Source organism: Pseudochaenichthys georgianus, chromosome 21 (genome assembly GCF_902827115.2).
Source record: "Pseudochaenichthys georgianus chromosome 21, fPseGeo1.2, whole genome shotgun sequence".
In the NCBI taxonomy this organism is placed as follows: Eukaryota; Metazoa; Chordata; class Actinopteri; order Perciformes; family Channichthyidae; genus Pseudochaenichthys; species Pseudochaenichthys georgianus.
Window position 1 is genome coordinate 28878025 of NC_047523.1, and position 27571 is coordinate 28905595.

The 27571-nt window shown below is 39.9% G+C and overlaps 2 protein-coding genes across 5 annotated transcripts in view; both read right to left on the minus strand.

Annotated features, from left to right (window-relative positions):
* Window positions 1-221: 221 nt before the first annotated feature.
* On the minus strand, window positions 222-22986 carry map3k20a (mitogen-activated protein kinase kinase kinase 20a). Of its 4 annotated transcripts, none has more exons than XM_034109822.2 (20): window positions 22808-22986; window positions 21202-21385; window positions 19816-19903; window positions 14857-14958; window positions 14580-14645; window positions 14433-14461; window positions 13699-13836; window positions 11871-11957; window positions 11388-11462; window positions 11191-11297; window positions 8196-8331; window positions 4876-4920; window positions 4762-4792; window positions 4531-4670; window positions 4373-4435; window positions 4208-4297; window positions 1938-2054; window positions 1716-1790; window positions 1448-1598; window positions 222-1319 (listed from the first exon to the last, which is right to left on the minus strand). In XM_034109822.2, the coding sequence occupies exons 2-20, from the start codon at window positions 21358-21360 to the stop codon at window positions 598-600; spliced, it is 2421 nt and encodes an 806-aa protein (XP_033965713.1). In that variant the 5' UTR covers window positions 21361-21385; window positions 22808-22986; the 3' UTR covers window positions 222-597. The 4 variants fall into 4 exon arrangements, with proteins under 4 accessions (XP_033965713.1, XP_033965712.1, XP_033965711.1 ...); XM_034109821.2 differs by having other exon boundaries at window positions 21202-21391; window positions 22808-22985; XM_034109820.2 differs by lacking the exon at window positions 22808-22986 and adding an exon at window positions 21532-22093 and having other exon boundaries at window positions 21202-21391.
* Window positions 22987-26235: 3249 nt separating this feature from the next.
* Window positions 26236-27571, minus strand: part of rapgef4a (Rap guanine nucleotide exchange factor 4a) — a 37541-nt gene continuing 36205 nt past the window's right edge. The window contains exons 28-31 of the mRNA XM_034110551.1: window positions 27423-27510; window positions 27235-27299; window positions 27067-27121; window positions 26236-26929 (exon numbers count right to left, since the gene is read on the minus strand). Coding sequence (XP_033966442.1) covers window positions 26802-26929; window positions 27067-27121; window positions 27235-27299; window positions 27423-27510 — 336 coding nt within the window. The 3' untranslated portion in view covers window positions 26236-26801. The remainder of the gene's footprint in view (window positions 26930-27066; window positions 27122-27234; window positions 27300-27422; window positions 27511-27571) is intronic.

The following is a 27571-nucleotide window of genomic DNA, read 5'->3' on the forward strand; positions in this document are numbered from 1 at the left end:
TTCATAAACACAATACTTCACTTGCTCCAATACTTATCACATACAACCACTATCACCTTTGCCCTGTAATTTTGTTTGTAATGCTCATATGTACTTATGTACTGCTGCAACATCCGAGTTTCCCACTTGGGATCAATAAGGGCGTTGCCTTATTTTATTTATCATATATATCATGTTTTATTTCTGCACCAAAAATAAAAAAGAGACACAACAGGGGCAACTCAGAGGTTATGGATTTGAAGAAATTAACATTTATCATGGGTATAAGGGTGTCAACACATTTAATTCAATTACATCAGATAAACTGGGCTGTTAAATAAAAAATTGAAAATATGCATCCAACACACTGGAAGCCATCTGCTATATATTAAAAGGTGGGAAGTGAAGTGAATTGTCGATTTAAAACAAATCATTAATCATTAAAATCAACCTGCCAGTTTTTAAAAAACAAAACCGTATGTTGATACATATATTACATCATAGGCATCAGTCGGATTCTCTTATAACAAGCAGTTCATTTGTGAGTATATAAGCAGACATCATTTATATGTAAAACCTTTTTATGTTAAGAAAATGTCAGTTCATGTGTGCCACACATTAGGTTCTCCCTCCAGCACCACCCCCTCCCCTGCCCCCCCTTCTCTGTCGACCTCTGACTTGTTTATTCTCCTGACGTGGTAATCTTTTCTGTCGCTCCACTTTGATCCACCCTCCATCGGTGGCTTTGACCCCCTCTTTCTCCTCACTGGGGTTTCCTGTCACAGACGATATACCTGGTATCATGGAGGGGCGGTTCTGTGGTGTGAAGCTGTAACTGTTGGACCGTGGCCTCCCTGGTTGTCGTGAGGTTTTGCTGGTTTTATTATGAATATAGTTATCTCTTGTATTGGTCCATGCATGGCCCCTACCCTGCCCCCCTCCCACAGTTAATGTGTTGCCAAAATAGCGGTTTCTGCGGTAGTCGTGCACCACTCCAGCGCTGTGCGGCCGCTCTCGGTCCCTCTCTGAGGCGCTCTCTGACGTAGTGCTGGACGGGCTGCTGCCCTTTGACCCCAGATGGAGCGAGGAGAGTTTGGCTGACAGGCTGGTGGTTGGCGAAGAGCTGCGTGAGTCAATCCAAGGAGATCTACAGGCCCGGTTTGGAGAGCGTCGCACAGCTGCAGCATAAGAAAACCCCTGGCTTTCATGTGCAGACAGGAACTGAGGCAGAGTGCGGGCTTCAGAGCCAGTGAAGACATTCAGACCAGAAGTCTTTTTCAGGTTTTTCTCTGTCATCAACTGCCTCTGCCTTACATTATACATCCACCTGGGATCGATATCTAAAAAGTAAAGTAAAGCATTGATTTAAAAAAAGGTAGTTCTCTAGTCTAGAGCAACAATGTTTATTTTTCCAGCAGTGAAATCAGTTGTCTTGCTAGGTCTTTAAAGCTATAAATATAACAATTACCAGGGTTAGACTTATCCGTAGGGGTCAAGTCGATGTTAGCTGATGTTGTTTGTATGACCAGCTCCACAGTCTTGATCTCGTCTTGTCCACCAATGGGACTCCACACCACTGGACAGCTGTGTCTGGTCGACTTTGGTGACATGACATCATTCTGACGTCAAAAGAGAACGAGAATACAGGGATATTTAATGTAAAAGTGTGCACACTCGCATATGAGGCATTTTCAAATTCATATTTTAAATGGCTATTGACTCACATTCTTACTCACCTCATAATTAACTGTGTAATCCACTTTCTGGTTCTGCGGTATTCCAATGATCCATTTGTCCATCACAAAAGGTGGCTGCAATACATTGGCATTAGTTAAAAAAAATCTGCTTATGGCAACTACAATACCCCTTTAGATATAATGCAACCAGTTAAGCCAGAAACATAGACACCATTCAGCATGTAATAAAACACGATTAGTCATGTGTGTTTCTGACGACACCTTAATCAACCGAAGGGTTTCCACATCCTTCCGGTTGACATTAAAGATGACATCTTTGATGTAGGTCACTGCAACGTCATCTCCATCAAGCTCCATGTACATTTTCCATTTGCAATCCTTGAAAAAAAAAAAAAAGTGGTGAGATAACGTATGTCTGGTCTCACTCTGAGACATCACCTGATCGTATGGAAAAGTTTACAATTGAAGTGTTCTGTGTGAAAAACTTGGATACTCTTGTATATAAACCAAGAGCACAACCTAGAGGTAGTTCAATGGTAGTGGCAGGTTACTAGCCACAAAGCCTCATATTGTGGGGGGAGGAGAGAATGTATAATATATTATAAATAAATTGAAGGGGACAAAAATCAAGAAATTATATCAAAAACAATTAGTATGCAATATTTAAACCATTCTGAAACACCTTATTTAAAGAATACATAATGATTAAATTCAGTTTTTTATAAATAAATTGCATCTGATCCAGAAAAGATAAATGACCTTGGTTACAATATGTAAAGCATTGTGGAAACATCTTATTTAGAGAACTGATTTTAATAGAATAGAATCATTACACTCATGCCTCAACATTGCAGACAAATATTTTTCACATTTCATAAAATTATTATTGCTATTGCTACTAACAAATGACAGTAGATAATATTTGATGAAAACATTGTGAATTCCTTGTCAAACTCTTGATGTTATTATTCCTGGTGGGACCCATAATTCATTTCTCAGGATATAAAGGGGAAGGTTTTTTCTCATGACTTGCTGCATGCGGCATACATCAAATCCTCACTAGGAGGCTTAAAATCTGAACAATTCCCCAGGCCTCCTCTCCTGCATACTGAATGCTGACGAAGCAGTAATGAATTTGGCAATCCCCAAAAGCCGGCCACGAAGCCACAGGTCAGCGCTTAACCACGAAGGATTCATGGCACAGGCCAATCCATTGTGTAGTGATCACAGAGAAAGACATCAGAGGAGTGGCACTAACACACTCGTCTGAGGAGCCTTCGCCCTCTCCTGCATCGTCCCCAGAGGCTGCAAACGACTCAAAGGCGAAGCTTCGGCAAGCCGCTGGCTCAGAAACACACCAGTGGCCCCGCGCTGGCCTGGTGTCGGCACTGGACGCTCGCACCGGGGCTCCCAGGTCCATGCTAGTCTAATCACTCCAGCAGAAACAATGTGTGGTAATGATGCCGAGGACCCGAGTGCGTCTAATGACAACTCATACATAATTCAGCACCTTTCACTTGGCTGCACGGTGATATCCTCATTAGTAGGGGACCCTCAGTGGCTGTCAGATGGTGGCCGCACAATCGCAGGCCCTCATTTTGTCTTTGAGAAGTGCAGCTGCTTCCATGACATCGCCAGCAAAGAGGGGCGAGGAAAAAAAATGCAGTGCGGGTTTGTTTTATTTAGTGCAAAAAACCTTCCAGTTTGTAAAAACAAGGCTGACACGGAACCTGACACCAGGCAGGGGAAAATAATTAGCTCTCATTTTCTCAGCCTCCTGTTTCCTTCTCCCTGCTGTGTTTTCTACCCACTAAACCACCACATGTCAGAAGAAATGGGAGGCAATTAGCAGGCTCGTTTCAGCCCTGCCGAACACACTGAAAGAGGACTATTTATGATGGGACAATGAACAGCTGAAAGATTAAATAACGTTTGCCTTTTAAAAAGAAAATGACTTCTGGCTAAATGGGCTATTTTTGATTAAATTCAAACAGCAAGTGAAGAGCCACCCTTTCTCCACAGTTTGAGACCCCAACAAAGGGCTGCGAGCAAGTCGAGGTGGATGTGCTACAAGGCTGAGAGTGAAATGTTTATTCATCTGGTTTTATGCATGTCTAGTGATGCCTTCAATGGTCAGTGTAACAGCCATCATCATGAATCCTCAACAACAAACAGCTTCAGTACAAGGGAGCTGCTTCAATCATGGCAAAGACATGATCTGTACATCCATTTACAGATGAACAATTATTACTAAACGTATCGAAGATTATAATAATTAATAATCAAAGTAGATACAACATTTATTGTGATTTTCCCTAAATGGTTTGTTGGTCCTTTACAGAGCAAAAGATGAATACGATACGATAATACTTTATTTGTCAGATCAAGTCTGAAATGTGACTTGCGTCACAGCAGCTCCATGTCCAACATCAACAGACAAGTATCCAGACATATAATGCTCTCATCTGCAGAATATGGTGATGTATTTATTTGGTGAGTGCGTACATGCGAGTAATTCACTACAAACTTACAGAATTCCCTGTTCCTGGTTTCCAGTGGTATCCAAACACCAGCTCCAGATTTACAGCTTTACTCTTCTCCACTTCCTTTTCCAGTGCATCCTGGGAAAAAGGGGGGAGATGCATAAAAACTTGCACAGAAAACTCCATCTTAAGATAAGGACGAAGCTTATATACCTTGAAAAGAGGTGGGAAGTGGACGAACCCCATGTAATCATTTGTTAGCTTTTCAATTTCTCCCTGCCAAAGAAAAAAGAGAGAATCACTTTATTTCCAAATATCAATGAGCCTAGATTAAATAAATAACAGTCGTTATTGGTGGATAACTGCCTTGCCTTAAGGTGCATGACATGACCTTTGGACTTGACCCCCATGTCCCGCACGTCGTTTTCTGTGAGCAACAGCAGCATCTTTCCAGTGATGTGATTTTCTTTAAACAGGTCGGCATACAGCTGCATGCCACATGGATCCTCGCCTGAGGTGGAAAAAGGAAACAGCCAATGATCAACCAAATAAAGTGTGAGAAGATGTGAAAGTTGGATTAAAGAAAAAGTAAATAAACAAACCTGTGCCAAATATTTGCTGCATCCAGAAATACTGAAGGAATACAATGGATATATATTAGTTTTAATAGTCATACTGAAAACATACAGCTATGAGGTAAACACAAAGATACTTACCACATGCTCCTCTGTCCATGTATATATGTCAAGGGTGGGCAGCAGCTGCATAAAGACAAAAGACAAATAGAAATAACAGCAACAGCATATGGATGGAACAGGCAGTTTGAAACGTGTGTATTCATGACAGACATGTGTTAAAGTAAAAATCACACAACTTAAGTAAATGTTATTGAAATGGAAAATAGGCATGTTTACCATGTCTGCAAAGCCATTACTTCTCCGGTTATTGTGCTGTGCGATTGAGAAGATGTGCCTCTAATGGTCTATATCAAACCGAAATGTCCATCTGACTGATCTAACGTGATCTGTTTGAATGATAAATCATTTATTGCTCATTAAATGTAATCAGGCAGAAACTTGCCAGCCAAAATAAAGATTTCATCATTGTGATCATAAGACTGGTGTGTAATGACAGAAATAATGCAATGGAAAATTGAAGGAAAGACGACTAAATGAATGAGTAATCTCCCATTCACTATCTTCTTCCCACGACATCTGATAACAGCTCAGATTACGAGCTGAATGCCGGTCTCAATAGACAGTCGCTGCCATACATTTCAGTGCAGCCCGCCGCCTCATAAAGCCTCTCAGCCCTGCAGCATTTCCCGCCTCCTCTGGTGCTGCGGTTCGGAAGTAAACAGATTCAGAAACACTCTGCCGCTGCCAAAGTCTCATTGGAGGGACTTAACATCACTTTTCAAGCAGCATATTGTATTTCACAAATGTGCTGCCACACTTCTTTCTCAAAAAACTATCTCAAATTCAAAATGGAAAGCACAGTTTTTGTGTTGACGATATGTGTGTGCAATCTGCAGGGGAAGAAAAATACTTTGAGTTGGGTTTGGTTCACACAATTCTGCCCCCACGTGGACTAAGTGGATGATGGGTAACCAGACCATGAAAACGGTATTAAAAGTGGCATGAAGTTAATATGACGAGAAAAAGCTCAACAAAAATGAGTCATGAAGCAATATACTTAGAGCTTTTTCAAATCGTAGCAGCCATGATCTGTTCTGTCATCTAACATAAAAGGTTTGATAATAACAATCATCCTCATGAAACAGATGGACAGAGAGTTTAAAGAAACAGATTTATTGACAAACAGTGAAGGATGTAGGAAACAAAGTCACATCAAAAAGCTGCTGATTATGTGATTTAAAGTGTGGAGGCAACATATTAGTATCTGGATTTCTCACAGGGAAATGTTCATATTGCTAAGAGTCTATGTTAATTGTTATGTCTTCTGGTCTAGTGTGGATAGAGTACAGACAATGTTTGAATAGGAATATTAGCTCATGGCAGGAAGCTAACAAGCAACAACACAGGAATACAGAGGATTACATCCTCATGAGACTGACTGATGATAACAAGCAAAGGGGACAATTTAATGGGCTATGCTCAAGGAAGCATGTCCTTCCCCCAGATGAAGCCTAATACCTTACTGAACAATAATGCTAATTTGATTTAACTCTACTGTAAAGGCAGGACTTGAGGCTTACATTCAGTTACAACGAATAGTGTTATGCTGTATGTAAATTGTATCAATAAAACGTAATTGTTCTATTAAAATGTTTAAATTTAATGCAGAATCAGAATACCTTTATTAGTCCCACAGAGGGGACATTTGCATCATTGAAACATTGCTTCCTTATTTTTTAGGCCTAGAAAGAAGTCTGTCTTGAAAAGTAAAAAATTAAAATAAGGTAGAAACTGACAGTCTCACAGCAACGTCCCTCTCCTGCTGTTTTGAACCTGGGTCAGTCATTGGAAAAAACATGTGCTTTCTCATTCTGGTAAGAGACTGCGTCTCAACAACTGCACTCCACCACATCCAGAACAAATTGGCCAATCTTAATGTCAGCAAAATGTCACTTCATCATAAAAGCCTGGCCTTCTCTAAGCAACTGGCTCACGTGGTTCTTTCTTCACAGCATGGCACTACACATCCGGTACATTAGGCATATGGTAAATTACATCAATAATATCCATAGGAGGAGGGCGAGAAATATATTCTATAATATCTTTCTGTGCAACATTAAGCGATTTCCACGACTACAACGTGAACAAAGCAGAAGAAATAGCAAGCCAAGATATGTTTCCTGGCGTTGCTTATTGAAATGATGGAATTCATCATGACTTAACAAGCAATTCATTACAAATAGTGCTTCCACAACACTAATAATGGATTAAGGGAGATTACAGTTGTGGACAGATGCAGCTGTGGCAACACGTTTGGAGAGGTTCATTCACTGTCGTCAGACCAAGTGAAGCGTCCCATCCCCAGAGTCATGTTGATTTTGTGTCCTTCTCTGACACTGCTCGACACGGAGGAGTTCTGCCTGGCCTGCATGTTGACCTGCATGCCCGAGTGCAGGACAGGCCGGCCGAAGTCCAAGGAAAACATGTCCTCAAAGCCTTTCATCATGGAGTGCAGATTCACCTCCTCGTTACCGGAGGATGTGATCTGACATGACATCTGTGCACTGTTTGATTCCTCCGTCTTAGACTCATAGAACGACTTAGCGCTTGTTTTTTTTGCCACAGGTAAGAAGAGCTGAGAGCCAGAGACAGGTGGACAGAGGAGGGACACAGGGGTGACAGAACAGAAGAGAGAATAGAAATGAAAAGGAAGTAAGTAATCCGTTTCAAACCAAAAAGTAAGACTTAACAAGAAAAGTGGACAATTTTAGACCCAACCCAAGAAGAAAACTTGATAGTGAAGGAAAGTTATTAAGGAATCGAAAAAGGGGAGATTAGAAAAAGAAAGAAATACAGGAAATGATTTCAGTGTTGTTGATTTAAAGATGTTTAAAGTATCTACACTGTGCACTACTGTGGCATTCAGTGATGTGATTTTGACAAAAAAACAACGTTGTGTTCACAAATACACAAAGTGCAAACAAGGTAAACAAGAATACAAGCGGTGGGGTTTTTGCTTGCATCTGATGCAATGCAAGGAAACAAAGGCAAACAGAAATGCTATGAACTGCAGTTCTACAATTCTCACAGTTCAATATAAAATCTATGGTGAAATGCAGCATTCACTCCACTCATAATGCATATGTAATTCATGGACCACCATGCACCATCGACATGGAGTACTGCCAATAACAAACACTAATCATAATGTGCTTTTCCATTCATTTGTGATTCCACACTTTTTGTTTTCATATTATTGATTTCTTTGAGTCTCCCAGAGGAATATCAGGAGAACTGTGTGACTCTCCAACGGTATTGAAACACAGATGTGAACGTCAGTGTGAACGTGCTGCTGCGACCACAAGGTGAAGGTGAAGAGGAGATAAGGAGGAACTCACCGGGCTGTTGGACTGTTCGATGAGTTTGCGCTCCCACATCTTCAGATGGCGCTCCCGCTCCTTCAGCTCCTGCTCTTTGGTGCTCAGGTCTCTCTCCAGCTTCTTCAGTCTCTCAAGCGTAGCTTCAATCTCAAACCTGCAGTATTCAATAACAATGTCAACAATTCACTAAATATGAGCTCAAGCACACACCAGGATAGAGAAGAATAAAGACTACTTTTTTCCTTCAATATGATTATGAAACATACGTTTTTATATAAGTTATACAAGAAAGAGTTTACTATACAAAAAACAATATGATAGTATAGAAGTGCTCATACATAGTCAAAGTTGAGTTTCCCTGATGATGATTTTCATGCCATCAATATCATCTGCCAAAAAATTTCACTTTTTTTTTAAAATGCTGTTTAAATTGCTGGTGCAAATTCACTACAGAAATGTACTTCTGTTTATGTTGTGTTTTGATTTGTGTGTTTTGTGTAGGTTGAATTGGCTGCAATTGCATTTCGGAGAGCAATCCAGTGGTGCAAATAACAATAAATCATATTTGTATCATTGATACATTCAAAGCCTTCACATTCTTTATAGCTGCATCATTCCCTCAAATGTAAATATAAGATTTCTTTGGAAGGTTTTGGATTTCCACCAGAATTTAAAATGAAGTAATGTGGGTTTGAACAATGTTTGGCTGCACAGCAGTTGTTTGTAATACATTTATCACTGGTAAGTCAGTGTTGTTCAAGAAGTTAAGAAGTTTAAGGCCGTTGGATTTGTTTACAAAAAGAAAATATTGAATGATCACCATTCTTACTCACAAAACAACCCAGTGTAAAGAAAAGAGGAGTAAACAGAGAATTAAGCCGTGGCATAAACAAACTCTACATTTAAAACTGAAAACAACACCATTGATTCGTTGCATTCAGAAGGTTATTCGTTTTTGTCTGAAGCCTTGAATGGAGGGACAGGGCAATGCCTCGTGTTTTCTTCATGTGGGGGGGAGTTTGTTTGGCCCAGCAGGGGGGGCTGCACAGTGGGTCGTGAAAAGCCATGCTGAGCTTCAGCCTAACAAAAGCTAAGTTCTCACACTTTCTGTTCATAAACACATGCAGCCCAGGCAGGAAAGCCCATCCTGACTCCACCCGGCCCCCCCACCCAAACGCTTCCCACTTCAAACAATTCCCACTCTTGCTCAACTTCCCAAAGCATTTGTTCTCCTGCCGCCCACTTTCCTCACAAAAGTTTTGGCATTTCCCATGAACACTGAAGAATTAACTTTTCTAAAAACCTTCTTATCCTACTCGTTGAACAGGGAAATTACAGCTCTGTAATCAGCTCCGAAGAGGCAGGTTGTGATGATATTAAATAATGTGACTCTAACATTTATCTCTTATCCAAATCATTAGATAACACTATACAGGAATTTATTTACTATCTGTTAGACATAGCAACCATTGAATTGTATCAGCTGCTTTGACAGCACACTCTCAGAGCTAGTGCTTGACCTTGATCTGTCAGTGTACAGTGCAGTCTGTCAGTGCCAGGACTCTGAGTCTGACATAAACCACTGACTGTGATTCTCACTGTTACTGTGAAGGTGTTTAGGTCTGCAATAAGAGCAGCTTAACAGTAAGTGTGTATTTTCAAATGCACAGACATTTCCGGCAGCCTCAGCGTTACTTTTTGTTTGGAGCTAATCAGCCAATTCTAACATAGTAAACATTAAACCTCCAATGTGTATCACTGTGAGCATGTTAGCATAGTGATCAAGGCTCAAAGCACTGCAGTGCATGAGTACAGTATCTTTGTAGACATTTAGTGTTATTATACTGTGCATATTAAATTACTTGTTACAAAGTGACTTACAATACTGTGGACAATCCCCACAGGACCAATTTGGGGTGAAGTGTGTTGCCCAGGGACACAACGACATGCTGACTGCAGTGGGGTTTGAACCTGTGACCCCCTGATCTCAACACCAAGGCTCTACTGCGCCACACGCCATATTCCCTATGATAGCTTTTCCATCAGTGTTGGAAGAATTTCTTAACACATGTCTCACTTAATTATTGCAGCTGGTCGAAGTGGTACTTTTTAGCTTTAGCCACAAAAATGAATCATAATGTATCAGTTGATTTATATTCTTATAATGAAGTACCTTTGAAGTATACTTATGTGCATTATTTGACTAAATACTTAGTTACATTCCACCACTGATTCCTATACTGTGCACCGATATGGATTTGAGCCAAGCACTTTAAACTGACAGATATTGTTTAATTTAAAATACAATATTGCTGTGTAATGCAAATCAGCTAAACAGAAAAAAAGTACAACAAATCGCAACTCTCGAAGGTCAACAGATCATCTCTCCATCCCTTTTGGTGAAGCTACTTCCTGCTCTGATCCCCGACAAGCCTCCCCTTCCACTTTCTGCACGCTAAGCTTATAGTATCCAACCTCTTGAGCAACGACAACATCTTCTTTCTGTGCCACATATTCTCAGTGTCTGTTTTCCAGCAGTGAGAGTCACTCCAACCGGCTCCACCTGCAGATGGCGGCCTGGACATGCTGCCGCCAGCACAACTTCTGAGGAAAAACCTCGGAGCACAGACAAGACCCGCAGAGAGGCAGACAGAGAATAAAGTAACAGCTGAGACTCAGGCTGTGCTGAACATCACCAAACCTCCAGCTGCTCATACAACCCAATTAAACACTTCTACTTGAAAAAGATGGTGATTATTTTTAGGGCCTTATGGGTAAAGAGAGGAAGTATATCCAGATGGATGATTCTTTGGAGGTTTTCATGCCTTTATGTAGTTATCAGTGTAATTATTAAAGATCTATATGCACAATCTCAAGTCCTTTTTTGTATTTCACGGCCCCCATCAGCTACATTTCCACATCATTCACTAGAGTTGCACATTTCCTTAGGCTGAGGCAGTATATTGGTGAAAAAGGAGATTTATAAATACATTTACTGGGCTGATCACATTACCTCCATTCAGCCTTGTTGTGAAGGAAAGAGTTGCACTGTTGAGGAAGTTGGCTGTCATTAGACATGGACTCCAAAGTAGAGAGGATCTGCTTGAACATTGGCCTTTCCTGAATCAACACACAAACATTTGCTCAGTGTGATTCAGATGGAAACATACATGAGTTGTTAATTGCCATGTTTCTCAGCGGATCACTCACTTTTGGCTCTGCTGCCCAGCAGTCCTTCATGAGCTCTGCAAAGCAGGAAGGGCAGCCACTGGGGATGGTTAGCCTCTGAAACACACATAGTATGAGGATGAGCTGACTTTAAGGAATATGTGGACATTTTGGAACATGTACTTATTCACCTCATGCTAAGAATCAAAGCAAAGACAAATCAACCATCCAACCCATCTTCTCAACTAGCTCTTAAAATTGCGTTTAAAATGTTGAACAATTTCCCCTACAAGATATTTCACACTTTTAGACCCCATGCACAGACAAATGGTCTGAATGGTCTGAATTCAGCTACAATGATGTAAACATCAGCTATTCCTCTCTTTACTGTGTATACCATAACCACTGATGAACCAAAATATTGATTCATTGTGAAGCAAGGTTTATTTGTCTGGACCAAAATGATTTTCAACTTCCAAGAGACAATACTATTTTTGGTATATACACCCGTAATCACACACATACCTCATGCTTCTCCACAACGAGCCAGGCCACTTGTAATCCTTCCAGGCCTTTGAAAGGTATTTCACGGGTGAGCATTTCCCAAAGCACCTGCCACAGAAGTGAAGAGCCAAGGTCAGCTATCAGGAGAACTTGTAAAATGATACGCATACCAGTATTTGTATGCTTTGTCAACAAACACAACATCATCTTTTCTTCTGTTTTCCCCACTGGGTTGGTTTTCTTACAGGAAAAAAGTCTAAATAGATAAATATGGCTGAGTGTGGTGTGTTTTTTTGTTTTTACAGCATGTGTAAACAAATATTAGGAAAAACACTTTTCAGTTTTTCTTAGAGGCCAAATGCAACATACAAAATAGACAAATAGAACCATTTTATATTTTGACAACGATTAAAGGCTGCCATGATTTGTGGCTCCCTTGATAATTCAGGTGCTTCTCAGTTGGTATTCAGCAGTGTCAGAAATAACAACCTGCGTCAACATCTTTAAAGAATTAGATCATGAAAAGGTGAAGGAGAGACGTTTTACAAACACCCAGGGGCTCTACTGTACATGTGCTCCGTATTTCTGCGTTTGCCAGCTGCCTCCTATTACATGTATGTATTCTATAGAAATAAGATCATGAAAAAACGGCATATTGCTGTAAATCTTTTTGCAAAACCTCGCATTATAAACACTGTTTAAAAAAGTAAAATCCTACCAACATATGACATTAAATGTTTTTGTTAATTCATTAAGATTGATATCAGTAATCGACTCTTGTATAATAAGGACGGCAGTTCTTTAGCACATTAAAGGTGGGATAGGTAATTTTGGAGAAACCGGCTCGAGTGCCCTAGAATTTGAAAATACACAACCGGAAAAAAATCTAAATTACATACCCCACGTTCAAGTTTAACTCTTTGCCATGACATTTCTTTCATAAGTCTTTAGACAGCCACTTTATAAGAGTTTCAAGAAGCACAAAGGCACTGAAAGTTTCGAAGGGAAAGCAATGCAAAGGTCAAAATAACTTCTGTTATCAACAGAAGGAATGCAGAAATGAAAATATAAGTGGAGCTGGTGGACTGGCAGCTGTTTTTAAGGCATGGATGATTTGGCATGAGTGACGTGCAATTTCTACGTTTGCGTTGAAGAAAGAAAAACAAATCATTATTCTCTGTATATTTTTCTTTTAGAATCTCAAAAAGCTCTACAAAAATGTACAAAGTTACATCTTAAATAGTAAATATGCTTTTGACCGGAGGCATGTTTAATCATTTCAACTGCTGTCCGGAAATACAAATAAAAACGAAATAATTGATATTTTATTAATTAACTCACTTGTTTGTACATTTGTCATTCTGTGATTTGCTATTATGAGGACATTTTTATCTGAATTTAAAGACACTATTTGTTGAATCACTGAAAAGGGAGTGGTAGAAATCAACCAGTATGCACCAAAAAGAAATAACCTTAAGAACTGTTAAAACTTATCTTAGTCGAAATATTCTTCATCAAATGTTAATCTCAGGAACTGAATAAAGAAGTTAAAGGTGTTTTTTATTAACAAACGGAGCTAGTACTACATTAAAACTGCTTGTTGAATAACAGACTTCAACTGGGTTTGCCTAAATAGATACAACCTCTGAAACTCGATTTTAAACTCGTAACACATAGGAATATTTGATCACAGAACCTACTCTTAACATGAGAACTTAGAAAGCTGCCCTTAACACTTTACATCAGTCAAATTGTTGCTGGCTGGTAACAATGTGCAAAAAATTGCTCTCTAGAATGAAATAGTTGTATCATAGTTAAGAGAAAACTGCTTTCCCCTCTTGTCACTCACCACACCGTAAGAGAAGGTGTCACAGGTCTCGGACACAGGCAGACTCTGGATCACCTCCGGAGCCATCCAGGGGAACGTGCCCACTAAGGACATGTGTGTTGTGTGGGTCAGGAACTTGGATGCCCCGAAATCACAGATCTAAAGAGACGAAAACAAAATTGAGATTGCAACATCGCAATTAAATCAAGATGTTTATTATAGTTTATCCATAGAACAGTGTTATTATTATGCACTCATAGGCGCTAGGCTGTAATAATCTGCAAGTGTGCATCTGGTGGTGATGATGGTGATTGCAAATACTACAAATGCTGGACGTACTGTACTGTAATCACTTCATTAGGGCCTGGACTCAATTGATATTTCTGTCTCTGTCTTTTGGCACACTATGCTAGTGTTTGAGTTCAGAATATGGCCCTATGGTACATCATATACATACAGAAGCTGTTTCAAAATCTAATTATATTTTGTGATGAGTTTATTTTGCCCCTATGGTAAAACACATAATTTAATGATGTCAGTGGTTTCTGGGACATGCTAGGTTAGTTACTGCCCTCTTGTGTCCACACGCTGTAGGTACAAAACAGACCACTATTTCATGCTCATATTCTTTAAAAAAACTCTGAATTAAAAGTTGAAATATTCAGCTGAAAAACACTTAATTCGGGCTAGCTTATTGTGCAGCAAAATGTATCTAACATTAGCTTTCCAGTGTATACGCTAATATGAAATCTTACTTTTAGAACCATGTCTCCTGCCACAACCACTGAAAGAGAAAATAGGTTTTAAAAGTCAGTCAATAAAGTATGTATTCAATTTAAACAAAATATAGCATTCATGTTTATACAAATGAATATGTTTTGGACACACAAAAAACCCATTACCATTCCTGGACTTCAGGTCTCTGTGGATCACCTTTACGGGGGCCTCTGAATGTAAATAGTGTATTCCTAAAATAAGAAAATAAAGAGAACATTTTAAGAGAACGATCAACAGAAACTTAAAGTCATAGATTTCATAGATGAACTGCCCTCTTTTAGTACAAATCATGCAAAAAGAAAGGTCTTCAAATCATTTCTGAACACAAAAACATAGTTCTTGGTAAATTTTTAAGCTGTTATTTCCTAATATAATCAAGAAATGGTGTCACATTTACAGTACCTCTGGCAATCTCTGCAGCCCATGTCATGATCTGCCCCATGTCCATGTGCTCACTCTCAGCGCTGGACAGGTAATCGTACAGCGACCCACCACTCGCATACTCTGTGGAGAAACGTGAACATGTTTAAGTTTGAACAGTTTGTGACGGTGAAATATCTTACAGGGACTTTACTGTTCTCTTGAGGTGTGACATTGTACACATGAGTGCAGAATGTGGGAGCATTATGAGAAAACAATTGCAATTTGAAATTCAGCCAAACGCCTCCTGGATGCCAGCTGACAGTGTCTTGTTTACAGATTGCTGCTGTCACTGACTGTCACTGTGGATTAGATCAATTTATCACTGCTGAAACTGAACACTATGAGCCGCTCTGCTACTTAAGGAGCCCAAATGTTATCAACTCAAACACAAATCAATAGCCTTTCTTCTTATATTTGTTTCTAATGCAGAGCAAAAGGTGCACTTTTTTAGTGTTCTCGACAACAATGTTTGCACAATTCTATCAGAGAGATTCTATGAGGCAAAGCACCTGAATAAAGATAAACAACCACTATCATACCAGCCAAACCAACAGGAAATCCCTGTTTGTGCAGAATAACCCAATCATATACAAACATGGAGTGTAAACATGCACAGGCGCCAAGACAGAATTACAATTAACAATCATAAAATACACCAACGTTTTTATTATTATTGGTCAGGACTGAGCCTTTTTTCATTTGCATTGTATCAAAAGCTGGCTGAAATGCAAACTAGCTCACCGTACTTCACCTCTGTGAAGACTTGTCTGCTTCTGCATTTGGCACTTAAACACAATCATCCACATTTCACAAATAACATAAATACCTGTAGCTCTGTTGTAAACCGCACCTTGTTTATACTCTAACTCTTCGAAGAGAATTAGCCTCATGCCATAGGGGCTTTTAATCAAATCGTATGGAACAACCAACAGCCTTGCAGTATATCTAATGTCCCTTTACCCCAAAACAATAGCTAAGCTTAATTCGTTCTGTTTATGAGGCTGCTTAGTGACAGCAAATATATTAGTACTCATGCAGGTTAAGAGTCAGAAAGGTTTCTCAGATATGTTGTAAAGAGGAAGCAGCCCGGCCTGATGCGGTTATCAACAGATAGAGGACCCTTATAACGGAGCTGATGAATGTTGACATTGCATGGTCAGGATAGCCATAAACATTTGTTCCTGTATCTAGCTGATAATTAAATTCTGCTTTGATAAATAGAGACACCAACCAACAGACCTTTCTCTTTAACAGCTGCAAAATACTACAGCGGCTACTGAGGTTTTCAATTGTAGTTATCACAACTTTCATTTAACTGATAATAATTTCAGTTTTTTATACTCTTTTCTTAGAAAAACAGCCATTACATACAAGGTACGTTTTGCCTGACATTTAATTACAAGTTCATACACTAGGAGATTTTATCTTCTGCTCTCGAAAAATCGGTTTGGTTGTGTAACAAAGCAAAGGAAAATGCATCAAACACTCTGTACATATCTGAAGAGACAGCAGGTAAGTTAGCTGGCTTATGCCTAATTCAGTAATGCAGCGTTTCAGTCTTCTACCACTCAATAAGGATATGACTGTATGCATGGTGGTGGGGGGAAACACATCCCAGGTTAAGGAAGGAGGTTAAGGAAATTACTTGTTGTGATTTTAGTCATGCCAACATTATGTGTCACACAGGAAAACATTTCAGTGTGTGTGTTGTGGGGAAAATGTATATCCTTATGTAAGTAATGGAAGAACTAATGGCCTAACTTGAAATAAACTTGGGAAATATGGTTTAGCATGGGCCAAGCAGGAGCCAAGGCATTTTGAGCTGATCAGCATCACAATAAGGATTTATAAGAACAATTTTATATTCACATGTTACCCTTCCAAATAGCTCAAATCAAACAGATGAAGCCATGTTTAAAGAAAAAAGAGTTTGTGTAAATTGTACCGTATTAATACAAATGTTTGTTCTTACAGAGTTTGAATGAATTTAGTATAAGATTCTGTAATTCTGTAATATAAAATGCCCCTGTTTTAGGGCTGCTCGATTATGGAAAAAATCATAATCTCCATTATTTGGGTCAATAATTGTAATTGCGACCATTCTCTTGCGTTAGGTCATACCCCCCCCCCCTTCCCATGCTATTTTCGGTCAAAATTGACCGGTGTGTTTTGCACAGTGATATCTCTGGAACCCCTTATCCAATTTTGATGGTTGACATCTCATTTGAACAGTCAAAGCAAGTAGAATCAAGGGATGACAGACAGAATGACACCAGGGGTGAATTTCATATTATTTTTGGCAGTAAGTTCAAAGATAGTGCTTATTTTACATTACTGTATATTATAAAAATGCTTGCCATGTAGGCTGTGTTTACTGGAGATGGAAATGCTTTAGTTAATGTTGTAGCTGAGATTCTTCCCGTTCCAATTATGTATGGGATGTATTGATTTGATACAAGCAAGCCAGTGTTTCATGTCATGGTCCGGACCCACCGGTGGGCCCATCAAGTTCAGCATTCACTGTGATGAATATAAAATAAGACACTGATACTGTTGTTTTCAATGAACATTTATTGAAAGAGAAATATACCATAACAGAACATGTGTGTGTGTGTTCACGTGTGTTCACGTGTGTTCATGCACATAGTTGGCAATGCGAAATTGTGGAATGTCACCTCAGGCTCCTCTCCCTCAGGGGCCTCTCCCTCAGGGGCCTCTCCCTCAGGTGCCTCTCCCTCAGGTGCCTCTCCCTCAGGCTCCTCTCCCTCAGGGGCCTCTCCCTCAGGGGCCTCTCCCTCAGGTGCCTCTCCCTCAGGTGCCTCTCCCTCAGGCTCCTCTCCCTCAGGGGCCTCTCCCTCAGGGGCCTCTCCCTCAGGGGCCTCTCCCTCAGGGGCCTCTTCCTGGTCTGTTGTAGGCTCATAGTCTGGATCGCTGTTGTCTTCCATTTCTGAGACATCTTCCTCTATCTCCTCTTCATCTGGTTCAATCTCCTCTTCACCTGGTTAAAAAAATGTGTCCAGAGCCCCTCGTAGAGAAAATCGCCTAATCGGTCGCCTGCTCATTGTGTCAATGAGTCAAATGTGAGCAAGGCACAAATATAACTGCTTGAGAGCCAGTAAGGGAGGCGCATTTAGTGCGAGAAAGTGAGAGGTTTGTGTTTCTCGAGGAGCACAGCGCTCGCACCTGTGAGAAGGTATGAAGGTAGGTATGTGTGTGTGTGTGTGTGTGTGTGTGTGTGTGTGTGTGTGTGTGTGTGTGTGTGTGTGTGTGTGTGTGTGTGTGTGTGTGTGTGTGTGTGTGTGTGTGTGTGTGTGTGTGTGTGTGTGTGTGTGTGTGTGTGTGTGTGTGTGTGTGTGTGTGTGTGTGTGTGTGTGCATCACAATTCAATGCAAGTGGTGATCATCAAGTGTATATGTTCAGAGGCCTAGTGTGGAGGATAACATCAGGTATTGAGGCAAATGGATGAAAAACACAATATTTATGATTAAAATAAAAGTCATTCGGTCACTTTTTACCCGAAACGCAAGAGAAGGGTAAAATACGATTATTCATTGACTTTGAAAACATCCATTTATTGGAGAACTTTTTTTTTAACAGTATGTGTTTAACACTTGATTACCCTGAACTTTAAGTATAATTCAACTGAAAAACCAAAAAAAAAAAAAAGTCACAATAATAATAAAAGATTAAAAATAATTGTTTTATTTCGATTACGTTGTTTTCATAATAGTTGCAAGCCATAATCGTAATCACAATTAAAATACGTTTAATTGAGCAGCCCTACCCTGTTTGTTATGCTCTCTTATTTATCGGTTTCTTTGACGAGCAGAACAAGAACATATTTTATGAGTTTAAGCTTCACTGTGGGATGTGTTTATTGTCCACATGATGAAAGGAGGCGATACTCTCTGCTCAGGATGTGAGTGAGGGCTACAAAGACTTTCACTAACAGTGTGTTCAACTTTTCCTGGAAGTAGAAGAATATTTGTGGACAAGACATTAAAATGATATGACCTGTGGGGATTAACAAGGTTTCCAAACAATCCCTGAATGTCACACCCCTCGAATTATGGCACTCTCAAACAGGAGTGGTATTTTGTTCTTCCACAAGAGGCTCAGAAGTTCAGCCTTTGATGCAGAGTCAGTGAACATGTTATGAGCCCGTAATGTATTATATGTTTTTTAAGCCAATATCCCCTGTGACAGTTGACAGTGAAGAGGCAGGCAGTAAATAAGGAGAGAGAGAGGGGAGGACCTTAAAAAAGGCATACGCCTCTGTAAAGTTATTGACAGATTAATTATAATCATCAAAAAAGTAATTGGTGGTTGCAAACCTTATTACATATACTATATGCCGACTGTGAGGTCAATTATCTTTAATTTGGGTCATCATCAGTAAAGCAAACATCATATCAACACTTATAGGCAAAACTGCAAAAAAGGCAAATTAGGAAACTCTGCACAAGACAAAAATATAAGCAACAAAATTGGTGGTCTGAGATTCAAATGTGGAGGTGTATCATTACAAGAGAAACATCTAAATTGATGATTTGACAGTACAAAACACATGGAACAGCAGAAGAAAGAGTTTAAATACAATAACATGTAAATGACATGTCCATAGTATAAAGAAAGTTTGTGCAGAGGCATTGAGGGCCTCTTGCTACATGAGCTTTCTCAGCCTCTAACCTAAACAAACAAAACAAACAGGGGCCCACAACTAATGTATCAATGTGTACACTTCCTGAACTCTCTGGCATTCACTAATGCTTCCATAGAAACCTCTGCAGCATTCAGCAGTGAGCAAACTGCAACTGATGCCAACAGGTTCAGTCGCTGTGTTTTCCATCATGATGTATCTCCATTGTACATTTATTGAGACAACCTGTATTTATGACAAAGTAAATCTAAAAGTTTATGAGTTTAAACAAATCTTACCAGTGACGATTCCATAGTTTGGAGCCTCAACAATTGCACCATAAAACTGGATGATGTTACGGTGGCTGAGCACACTGAGGATTTCCGCCTAAACAATAAAGACACAAGTGGGAAACATCACTGAAACTGGTTCATGATTATGGAGGTAGCAAAACAAATGTCTAAACATTATTATGTCAGTGTCTAAAAAACTAGAGTCAGCAGTAACATTGTGCAACTGGCCAGTGGTGCTTTCAGCTAAATGCTAATGTCAGCATGCTAACAGGGTTATCATTACCATGCTAACATGCTGATGGTAGTGAGGTGTCATTTTACCATGTTTCCAATACAAGCTTAGGCTGTTAGCATTTTGTAACTAGACTTGAGTCTGTTGTGATAGTTATCAGTTTACATGTATTTAGTCATAAAACGTTATGGATAAAGTGACATTTGGAAATGGTATGTGCGCTGGATGGTTAAAGGATTGGCTTAATAAACAGGACATGATGGTGTGTATCACATTTCACTGACAATCAATCCAAACGTTTTTGATAAACCTACATTAATGTTCATAATGATGCTAGAGGATAAGTCACTTAAAGGTTCATGCTCTGGGAACTGCAGCAAATGACATAGAAGTCTATACAATAGGTGTACAATATGAAACACAAATGTTAACCTCATGATAGTGCTGTAGAGAAAGTAATGTATTCACCCACTTTCTATTAATGTCTGTACATGTGTATGATGGACATGCATGACATATTTTACTTAATTAGACCAGTGAACCGACAGACAAGCCATCCATAGAGCCGTGCCACTATCACGTGAATATAAAAGTGTATATAAATATGTTTTAATACAACATACTGGCCCGGAAAGATCATTGTAAAACTATTCCTAGCAGGAAGAGAAACCTGACAAAACCAATTCATTTAATTGTAGCCAAACACTGTAATTAAATGAAAGAATTGGTTGAATGTGAAAAGATTACACTATTATTTTCACTGAACAATCATCTCTCCAGCACTTGAGTGAAGTTGAATGGATATCTGTGATCTTTTACAATTTCATAAAAGAAACCATGAATCACTTTCTGAACAGCCTATCACACATGTAATACAATTTCCGTGAAAAGATTTCAAAGATAATTCTTTTTTTTTGTCTGTAAGACAATGAGCCTGAGCTTTCAAAGTGATCTCAAGAACAGTCCCTGCTGTAATTGGGCCAAACACTTTCTTTCATTTGGCAATACTGTTTCTTTCGTGGAGAGGGGGTGTATAATGACCATGAGTGATGGGTATAGAAGTCAGCACATCCCTCTAAATGGGGTAGCAATTAAAATGATTACTACACTGACAATTAAAAAGTGTATGTATGAAAAGCCCAGGCAATTATGACTCCTACCTCATTTTCAATCTTGAGCAGTTTCTTCACCGCCACCTCTTTGTCCTGGGAGATCCACCTGGATCGGTACACACTCCCGAAGCTGCCGCCGCCACAGTTCTCGTAGAAGAGGATGTCATCGAACTTGATTTGCACAAAGGAGGCGCTTGGAGACAACATCTCATAATGACACTGAGCACCAACTCTGCTTCTGAGGAAGGAAGGAAGTCTGGTTCACTGAATGGTAAAATAAACTCACTCCTGTCTCCTGCTGTGCAAGATGCTTCAAAGAGTGGCTTCACTCTGGAACAACCCATTAGAGAGAGTGACTGCAGGTGAGATGAGACTGACCCTCTCCTTTCTCTGCTCCACACACACTCTTCATCATCAGTACCAGTAAGCAATGAGCTCAGGGTCCAGGCTCTGCTTGTATAAGGCTGATGGCATGCCTGGTATGCTGTGATCATGCAGACCAAAGTCACACACTATTCCAGCACGATCTACTGTGTTTGGTACAAATAAGGCCACAAGCAGAGGGATCAAAACAAATGGACAATCTCTGACTGTTTCAAGACAAAAACAGAGTAAACCTCATGTTCTCTAAGGCCATACACGCGGTATTTATATAAACCGGGGTTAGAAACATAATGCTTCCAAACTGGAGTCCACACAGATTGATTATCATATCCTTTTGTCCGGCCGTAAGAGCATAAAAGCATATTGTAAGAGACATAACTCCATCATTACAGGAAATTGTAGCTCTTGTATTGTTCATGGGTTTCCTATTTCAAGCAGAGCAATTAGGGCTGTTACCTGGGTCTTCATTGGGATTGCAATCCAGCCCAGCGGGAAATGCCTCCATTGTCACAAAGGGGGGCCATTGCTCTCTGCTCATGTACTTGTATGCATGCTATACTTAGCCTCACAGCAATCTGCTCAGTGGACCGGCCCACGGTATTGTCCGTACACTCCAGAAGCCAGGGTTACTGGGATATGGTAGCACTCCTGTGCTCCTTCCTGCCAGTTCTCACTTAATAGCAAACACTGCAACAATAAAGGCCTGATAGCCATATGTCAAACCACAGGAAGTCACTGTAATCAAAACTAAATGAAAAATAAATCACTCAAAGCTGGCAGATAGTACCTATCAACTCCTGTTTCACCTACAAAATCAGCAATGGGGTGATATTTAATCACAGATGCATCCATATATGACAATCTTAAATAATAATCAATTATACAGTGCATAGTGAGATTGATCATGCTCTTAGATTATTGCGAAATCCTGCATGAAACTTTTTTTATAAAGGCAAAAAGGTAGCCTACAGCAAACATTTCACAAAATTGCTAACAGAAAGAGTTTACTTTATCAATAATAAGGAGAAGTGAAAATGCGTGCAGTAGCTGTCACTAGTATTATTATTAGTATGAGTACTTTTAGGAGCCTTGAGTAAACACAGATGTATGATAACTAACACTCAACAGCCTAAAAGTAAAACTGCACAACATTCACGTGTAGGCTTACAGTACATTATGAACTAGTCTACTATGACTCACTGTCCCTTCTCACATGCCCTAAACGACCATGTTAATACTGTATAACTTCACTCAGTGTAAACATACATACCGACATTAAGTGTGAAGCGTCTTCAGGGCAGCTCGTCGTCGGTGCACTTTACAAACAATCAGTAGGAAAGTGAAAAGTTAGGAGTTCCGGGAAATCTCATGTGACGTTTTTCTGAAGCCTCCTCTCACTGCGCGGTGTTTGTTGCACAACTTCTACCAGCTGCAGGCAACACAGACTGGAAAATACATGTTTTACAGTCCAGATCCTGAGGACAACAGCTCCACCCGCCGGAACAAAGTGAGAGGACTCCGAGGTCACACCATGTTGTTGTTATTCTGCACTGTCCCGGGACGGTGGTGTTCCATCTGTGGACCGCGGACCCATTGGAGTTCCCCTTTAACCTTTGCGTTGTGTTCGAAAGCGGTTACCGTTCATGGTGTTCGCGGGTCAATTTTGACAGTCCAAAACACTAAAAAATAATGATCATCATCCAATATTGTTTTAACTACATCATAACTAACTTATAATGCATTCATAACCGTACAATCCTGTTGTAATTGTATGGCCCCAAAACACATAACTCCACATATTGCACACGTGCATGTGTGTGTTCAAGTGTTAGTGTACATTCTTTGTGAAAGGTCGATTTCCAGTGGGGGGAGGGGGATGGGCAGAGGCAGGGGAGACAAGGTGCATGTTGCGAACACATTATTGTTACAGTGGATGAAGGGGGTGGGGCTGGGGTGTCTAAAGTCAAAGATGAATCTTGATTGGGCCAAATTTGACCCCGAGTCACCCACAACAATGCTGCTGGGTCTTCCGGTCTTCCCCAGACCCGAACACCAAATGAAATTATACACTTTTTTTAGAGACCTTCAGACTTGGCTAAAAGTGTCAAAATCAGTTTTGTAGTGTTTATATAGCTGCTGTGGAGGATATCATGAAGCCTTCCGATAAAAAAAACGGCTCTGTACATCAATGCCGACCTAGAGCGTAGTTATTATATCATTTTAACTTGAAACGGGTCACGGGAGACCCAAACACAAGGGTTAAATGCTTTATAGTTCGTTGGAATGCTCTGGGACTGCGTGCATATATGTTGTTCTTGTCAAATGTTATCTCCTCCATGCAGGGGCGGACTGGCCATCGGGACGTTCGGGACGAATCCCGATGGGCCGGTACTGAAGTGGGCCGGTCGGACGATGTGGGCCGCCCGGTAACCGGCAGGGATCGATATTAAATGGCCCGCTGGCCCGGAAGCACTATTTAGACACCCCGGGCCAGCATAACGTACTTTCCACTTGCCCGCTCGGGCCACTAAAAATATTGCTTTAAAAATATTGTCCTGTGGTATTGGTATTTTGACTAGCAATTTAGTTAAATTGGTTTGTTTATCAACGCTACAACATAGCGTTCCGTGAGTCGGTTGTCGTTGTTGGGTGAAAAGCAAACAGCTGTTTGCTGCGGAGTGCAGCGCAAGCAGGCTCCCGTGAGCGGCAGCGCGCTCCTTTACTATTTCGCCAAAATGTTTTTAATACCAGCGGTAACCGGCCAAGCGCCGGGCAAAAAACAATCTTCAAATAAAAGAAAGTCACCGGAGGAGTGACAGGGATCATGAGAAGAAGAGGGAGAGAAAGTTTCAGCTTGATCGATGGAGTTGGCTTCTAGTGGTGCAGTGACGCGTCCTAAAACCCTTTTATAATCTATCGATTAGATTTATGATTCGAAAATTATAAAAGTAGGGTAGACATGTGGAGATTATCCGGCTGAACAAAACGTGCATTTATCAAACGGGTTTGTTTTCCACAGACCTTATTTCCAGCTATTTTCCAAAACCCTTGTCGAGGGAACCAGCAGCTTACTTCCTGGTTTCAGGACGCGTCACTGGCTGCACATCTCAATATGATGCCAATATAAACATGGTCTTCTGTCGGCTCTGTACATCAATGCCGACCTATGCTGACAAGTAAGTGAAGAGTAGACAATATAAAGGTATTGGCGAAATGTCCCAGCAGTTTAGGATAATGAAGGATCTAATCTATAGCCATTACATGTCTAACTCCTAATGACAGGAAGGCAGAAAGTGCATTACAAATAATAATCTCATAATAATAGCAGACATTTTTTAACAATGACCACAATATCATTATTTTAATAAACCAAATATGAACAATTGAGGAAAATGAGGAAGAACTGATGATTCAAATGTTGTAGTACAAGTAGTAATGTAGTTAGTGCATAAATTACTATTGCAACAAATGTGTTAATTTTCTTCATTATTAGTCGATTTGTTTTTGGACGAATGCTCCGGGCCAGTGGTTACAATGGTGGGGCCAGTGATAATACAAGTCAATGTTACCCTTAATGTCTACCTCTGCGGTAAATCACTAGCACTAGCACCCCCCCCCCCCCGTCGACAATTTACTAGCAGTATTTAGCCTACTTGCGGCACCGCGTGGGCCGGCGGTACCGAAGTGGGCCGGTCCCAGTCCGCCCCTGCCTCCATGGCATTTGGTTTTGTTGTCCTCTTTTAAACGGTGTACCTTAAGGAAAAATACACCTGCTAAAAAGCCTACTTTTTGCAGTAAAGCTGCAAATTGAACTGAGGCATTGTAAGCACACATGAGATGTACTTCCCAGATTTGGTTTATTTATATAAAGCCCAGTCGTGCAGAGTAACTCATTAAATTAAACTGTTACTTAACTCAGGTAACTTGAGTATTCTTGTGGTTCATGTCCTTTATACTGTAGATATTAACAGCTGTTTATTGTTTTAAATTGTTATTTTACTTCATTTTATTATGTTTATACTTTCTTACACCTTTAAAGATTGTAATGCCTGTACATTTTGCTGCTGCAACTAAATAATTTCCCAATTTGGGATCAATAAAGTACCTATCTATCTCTATCTACAATGTGTACTTGTTCTTTAAATTAGTAAAGATGAATTTATTATACTCTATTATTATATTGCATAAGTTGATATTCTACTTTTTTCCTCTTTTAAATTAATTTGACAGCCAAATGTAATGTTGCTTTTCATGCTGACATTTTATATTAAACTTTCTGACAATTTGCACAGACTAGATACAAATTCCCAGGCCCACTTGTACTTTAATTTGGCATTTCCATTTAATACTACTGTAATTTATACTACTCAACTTCATGTTAGAGGAAAATGTTATATTCCTTCCACTTACTCACTTAATTTATTTGACAACATAATGTACAAAATGTGTAAGGTTAATTGAAAAAGAGCAAAATCCAGGAAAGGACAGATACTGACTTCTGATTGGTGGTTTCTCTTATTCTATTGCTCCAAATATTGTACATCCTCTCCTCCTCAATCCTCAGGCGATAATGTATTGGACAAACCTGAATGGCACTAACTAAACAAGTCTGAGAGGTTTAGAAACTCTTATGGTATACGGAATGATGAATTTATGAATCGGCAAAACAACACAATGAAAGATTGTACAACGCACAAGTACATCTAAAATATTTAATACTTTCAGCACTCAAAAGGTTTTCAGACATTTACTGTAACTCCAAAGAGAAATGTGCTGACATGAATAAAAAAGCAAACAATCATCACAACTTTTTGCATGCTTACTTCAAAATAAATATTTGTTTACAGTTTACAACACAGATTCTCACAAACTTATATAAATATTGTTTGATACAAAAGATACGAAACAACTGAATATCAGGAATATCAAGACTTTGCATATTTAAAGCATAAGCGTCACATAGTGTTTACGTCTGAAATGTTAATCTGATGAATGGCACCCCTCCCCATGCCTGGTAATTCCTTAAATTGTTGCTGTTGTTTGACTTAGATAAGATGGTGCAGCACAGTGATATGAGGCCACCAACAATCACCGTTGTTAAAGCTCACTGTGATAAAAGGCTTTCTGAAACAATATCTCATTATCTGATACGTCATTAGGTCCTCTTCATGCAAATGCCTGTTTTAGAGTGAATCCATCCCAATGTAAGCGCATGTCATGAGTAAAGCAGCATCAGGGTGTAACATTTCTGTCCCTGAGTGGTTTCAAGACCTGCGAGGCTCAAGTCCATGAGAGAGCTGAGTTAGCGTCCTTTGGTTGTCGATCACGTTGAGCTGACGTACGTAAGTGCGAACTTCTGGGTGGCTCTTGCTGGCCAGAGGTGAATCTGGGCCTTAATTAATTGAAAGAATGAGTAGAAATGAAAAGAATCATCAGAAAAAACTACAGTCTCATTTAAATACATCATCAAAAATGTTGGTATTCCCATTTGTTCTCGCTACAAAATAAAACTATTGGATGCACACTCACTGAACGGTTGGCTCCGGCAGTATCTCACTATCTTCACCGTGTTAGCGATCATCCGCTGAAAGACAAAGAGCTATAATCAGCAACAGATATCAGCAGTTAAGTGAATGGCTAAAAAAATAGACATTTACAGCAACTGTGAGACAATAATGTGCACCTTCAGAGCCTCACCATTTTCTCAAAATTGACCAAACTGTCGATAAATGTCTTGTTGCCCTCATGAGTAAATGTCATGTCTGGAAAAGACCAATTGTTGAGACGGTTAAAGCTGGTGAAAAAGCATTTCAACAACAAAGGTGGCAAAGGTTCAAATTATATTGACTTAAAAATAAACGGGTCATCTAATAAACAACTCTGACCTTTGATCAGCAGCGGCATGAAGGGAATGATGGGAGGCTCCAGTTTGGAAACTGTCAGTCGGTACGCCCGGTGGTTCCTGGACGGGTCCTGTGGAAACAATCACACTGTTCTGAGATCTGCCGTCGCCGTGTTAAACAGATCCATCACG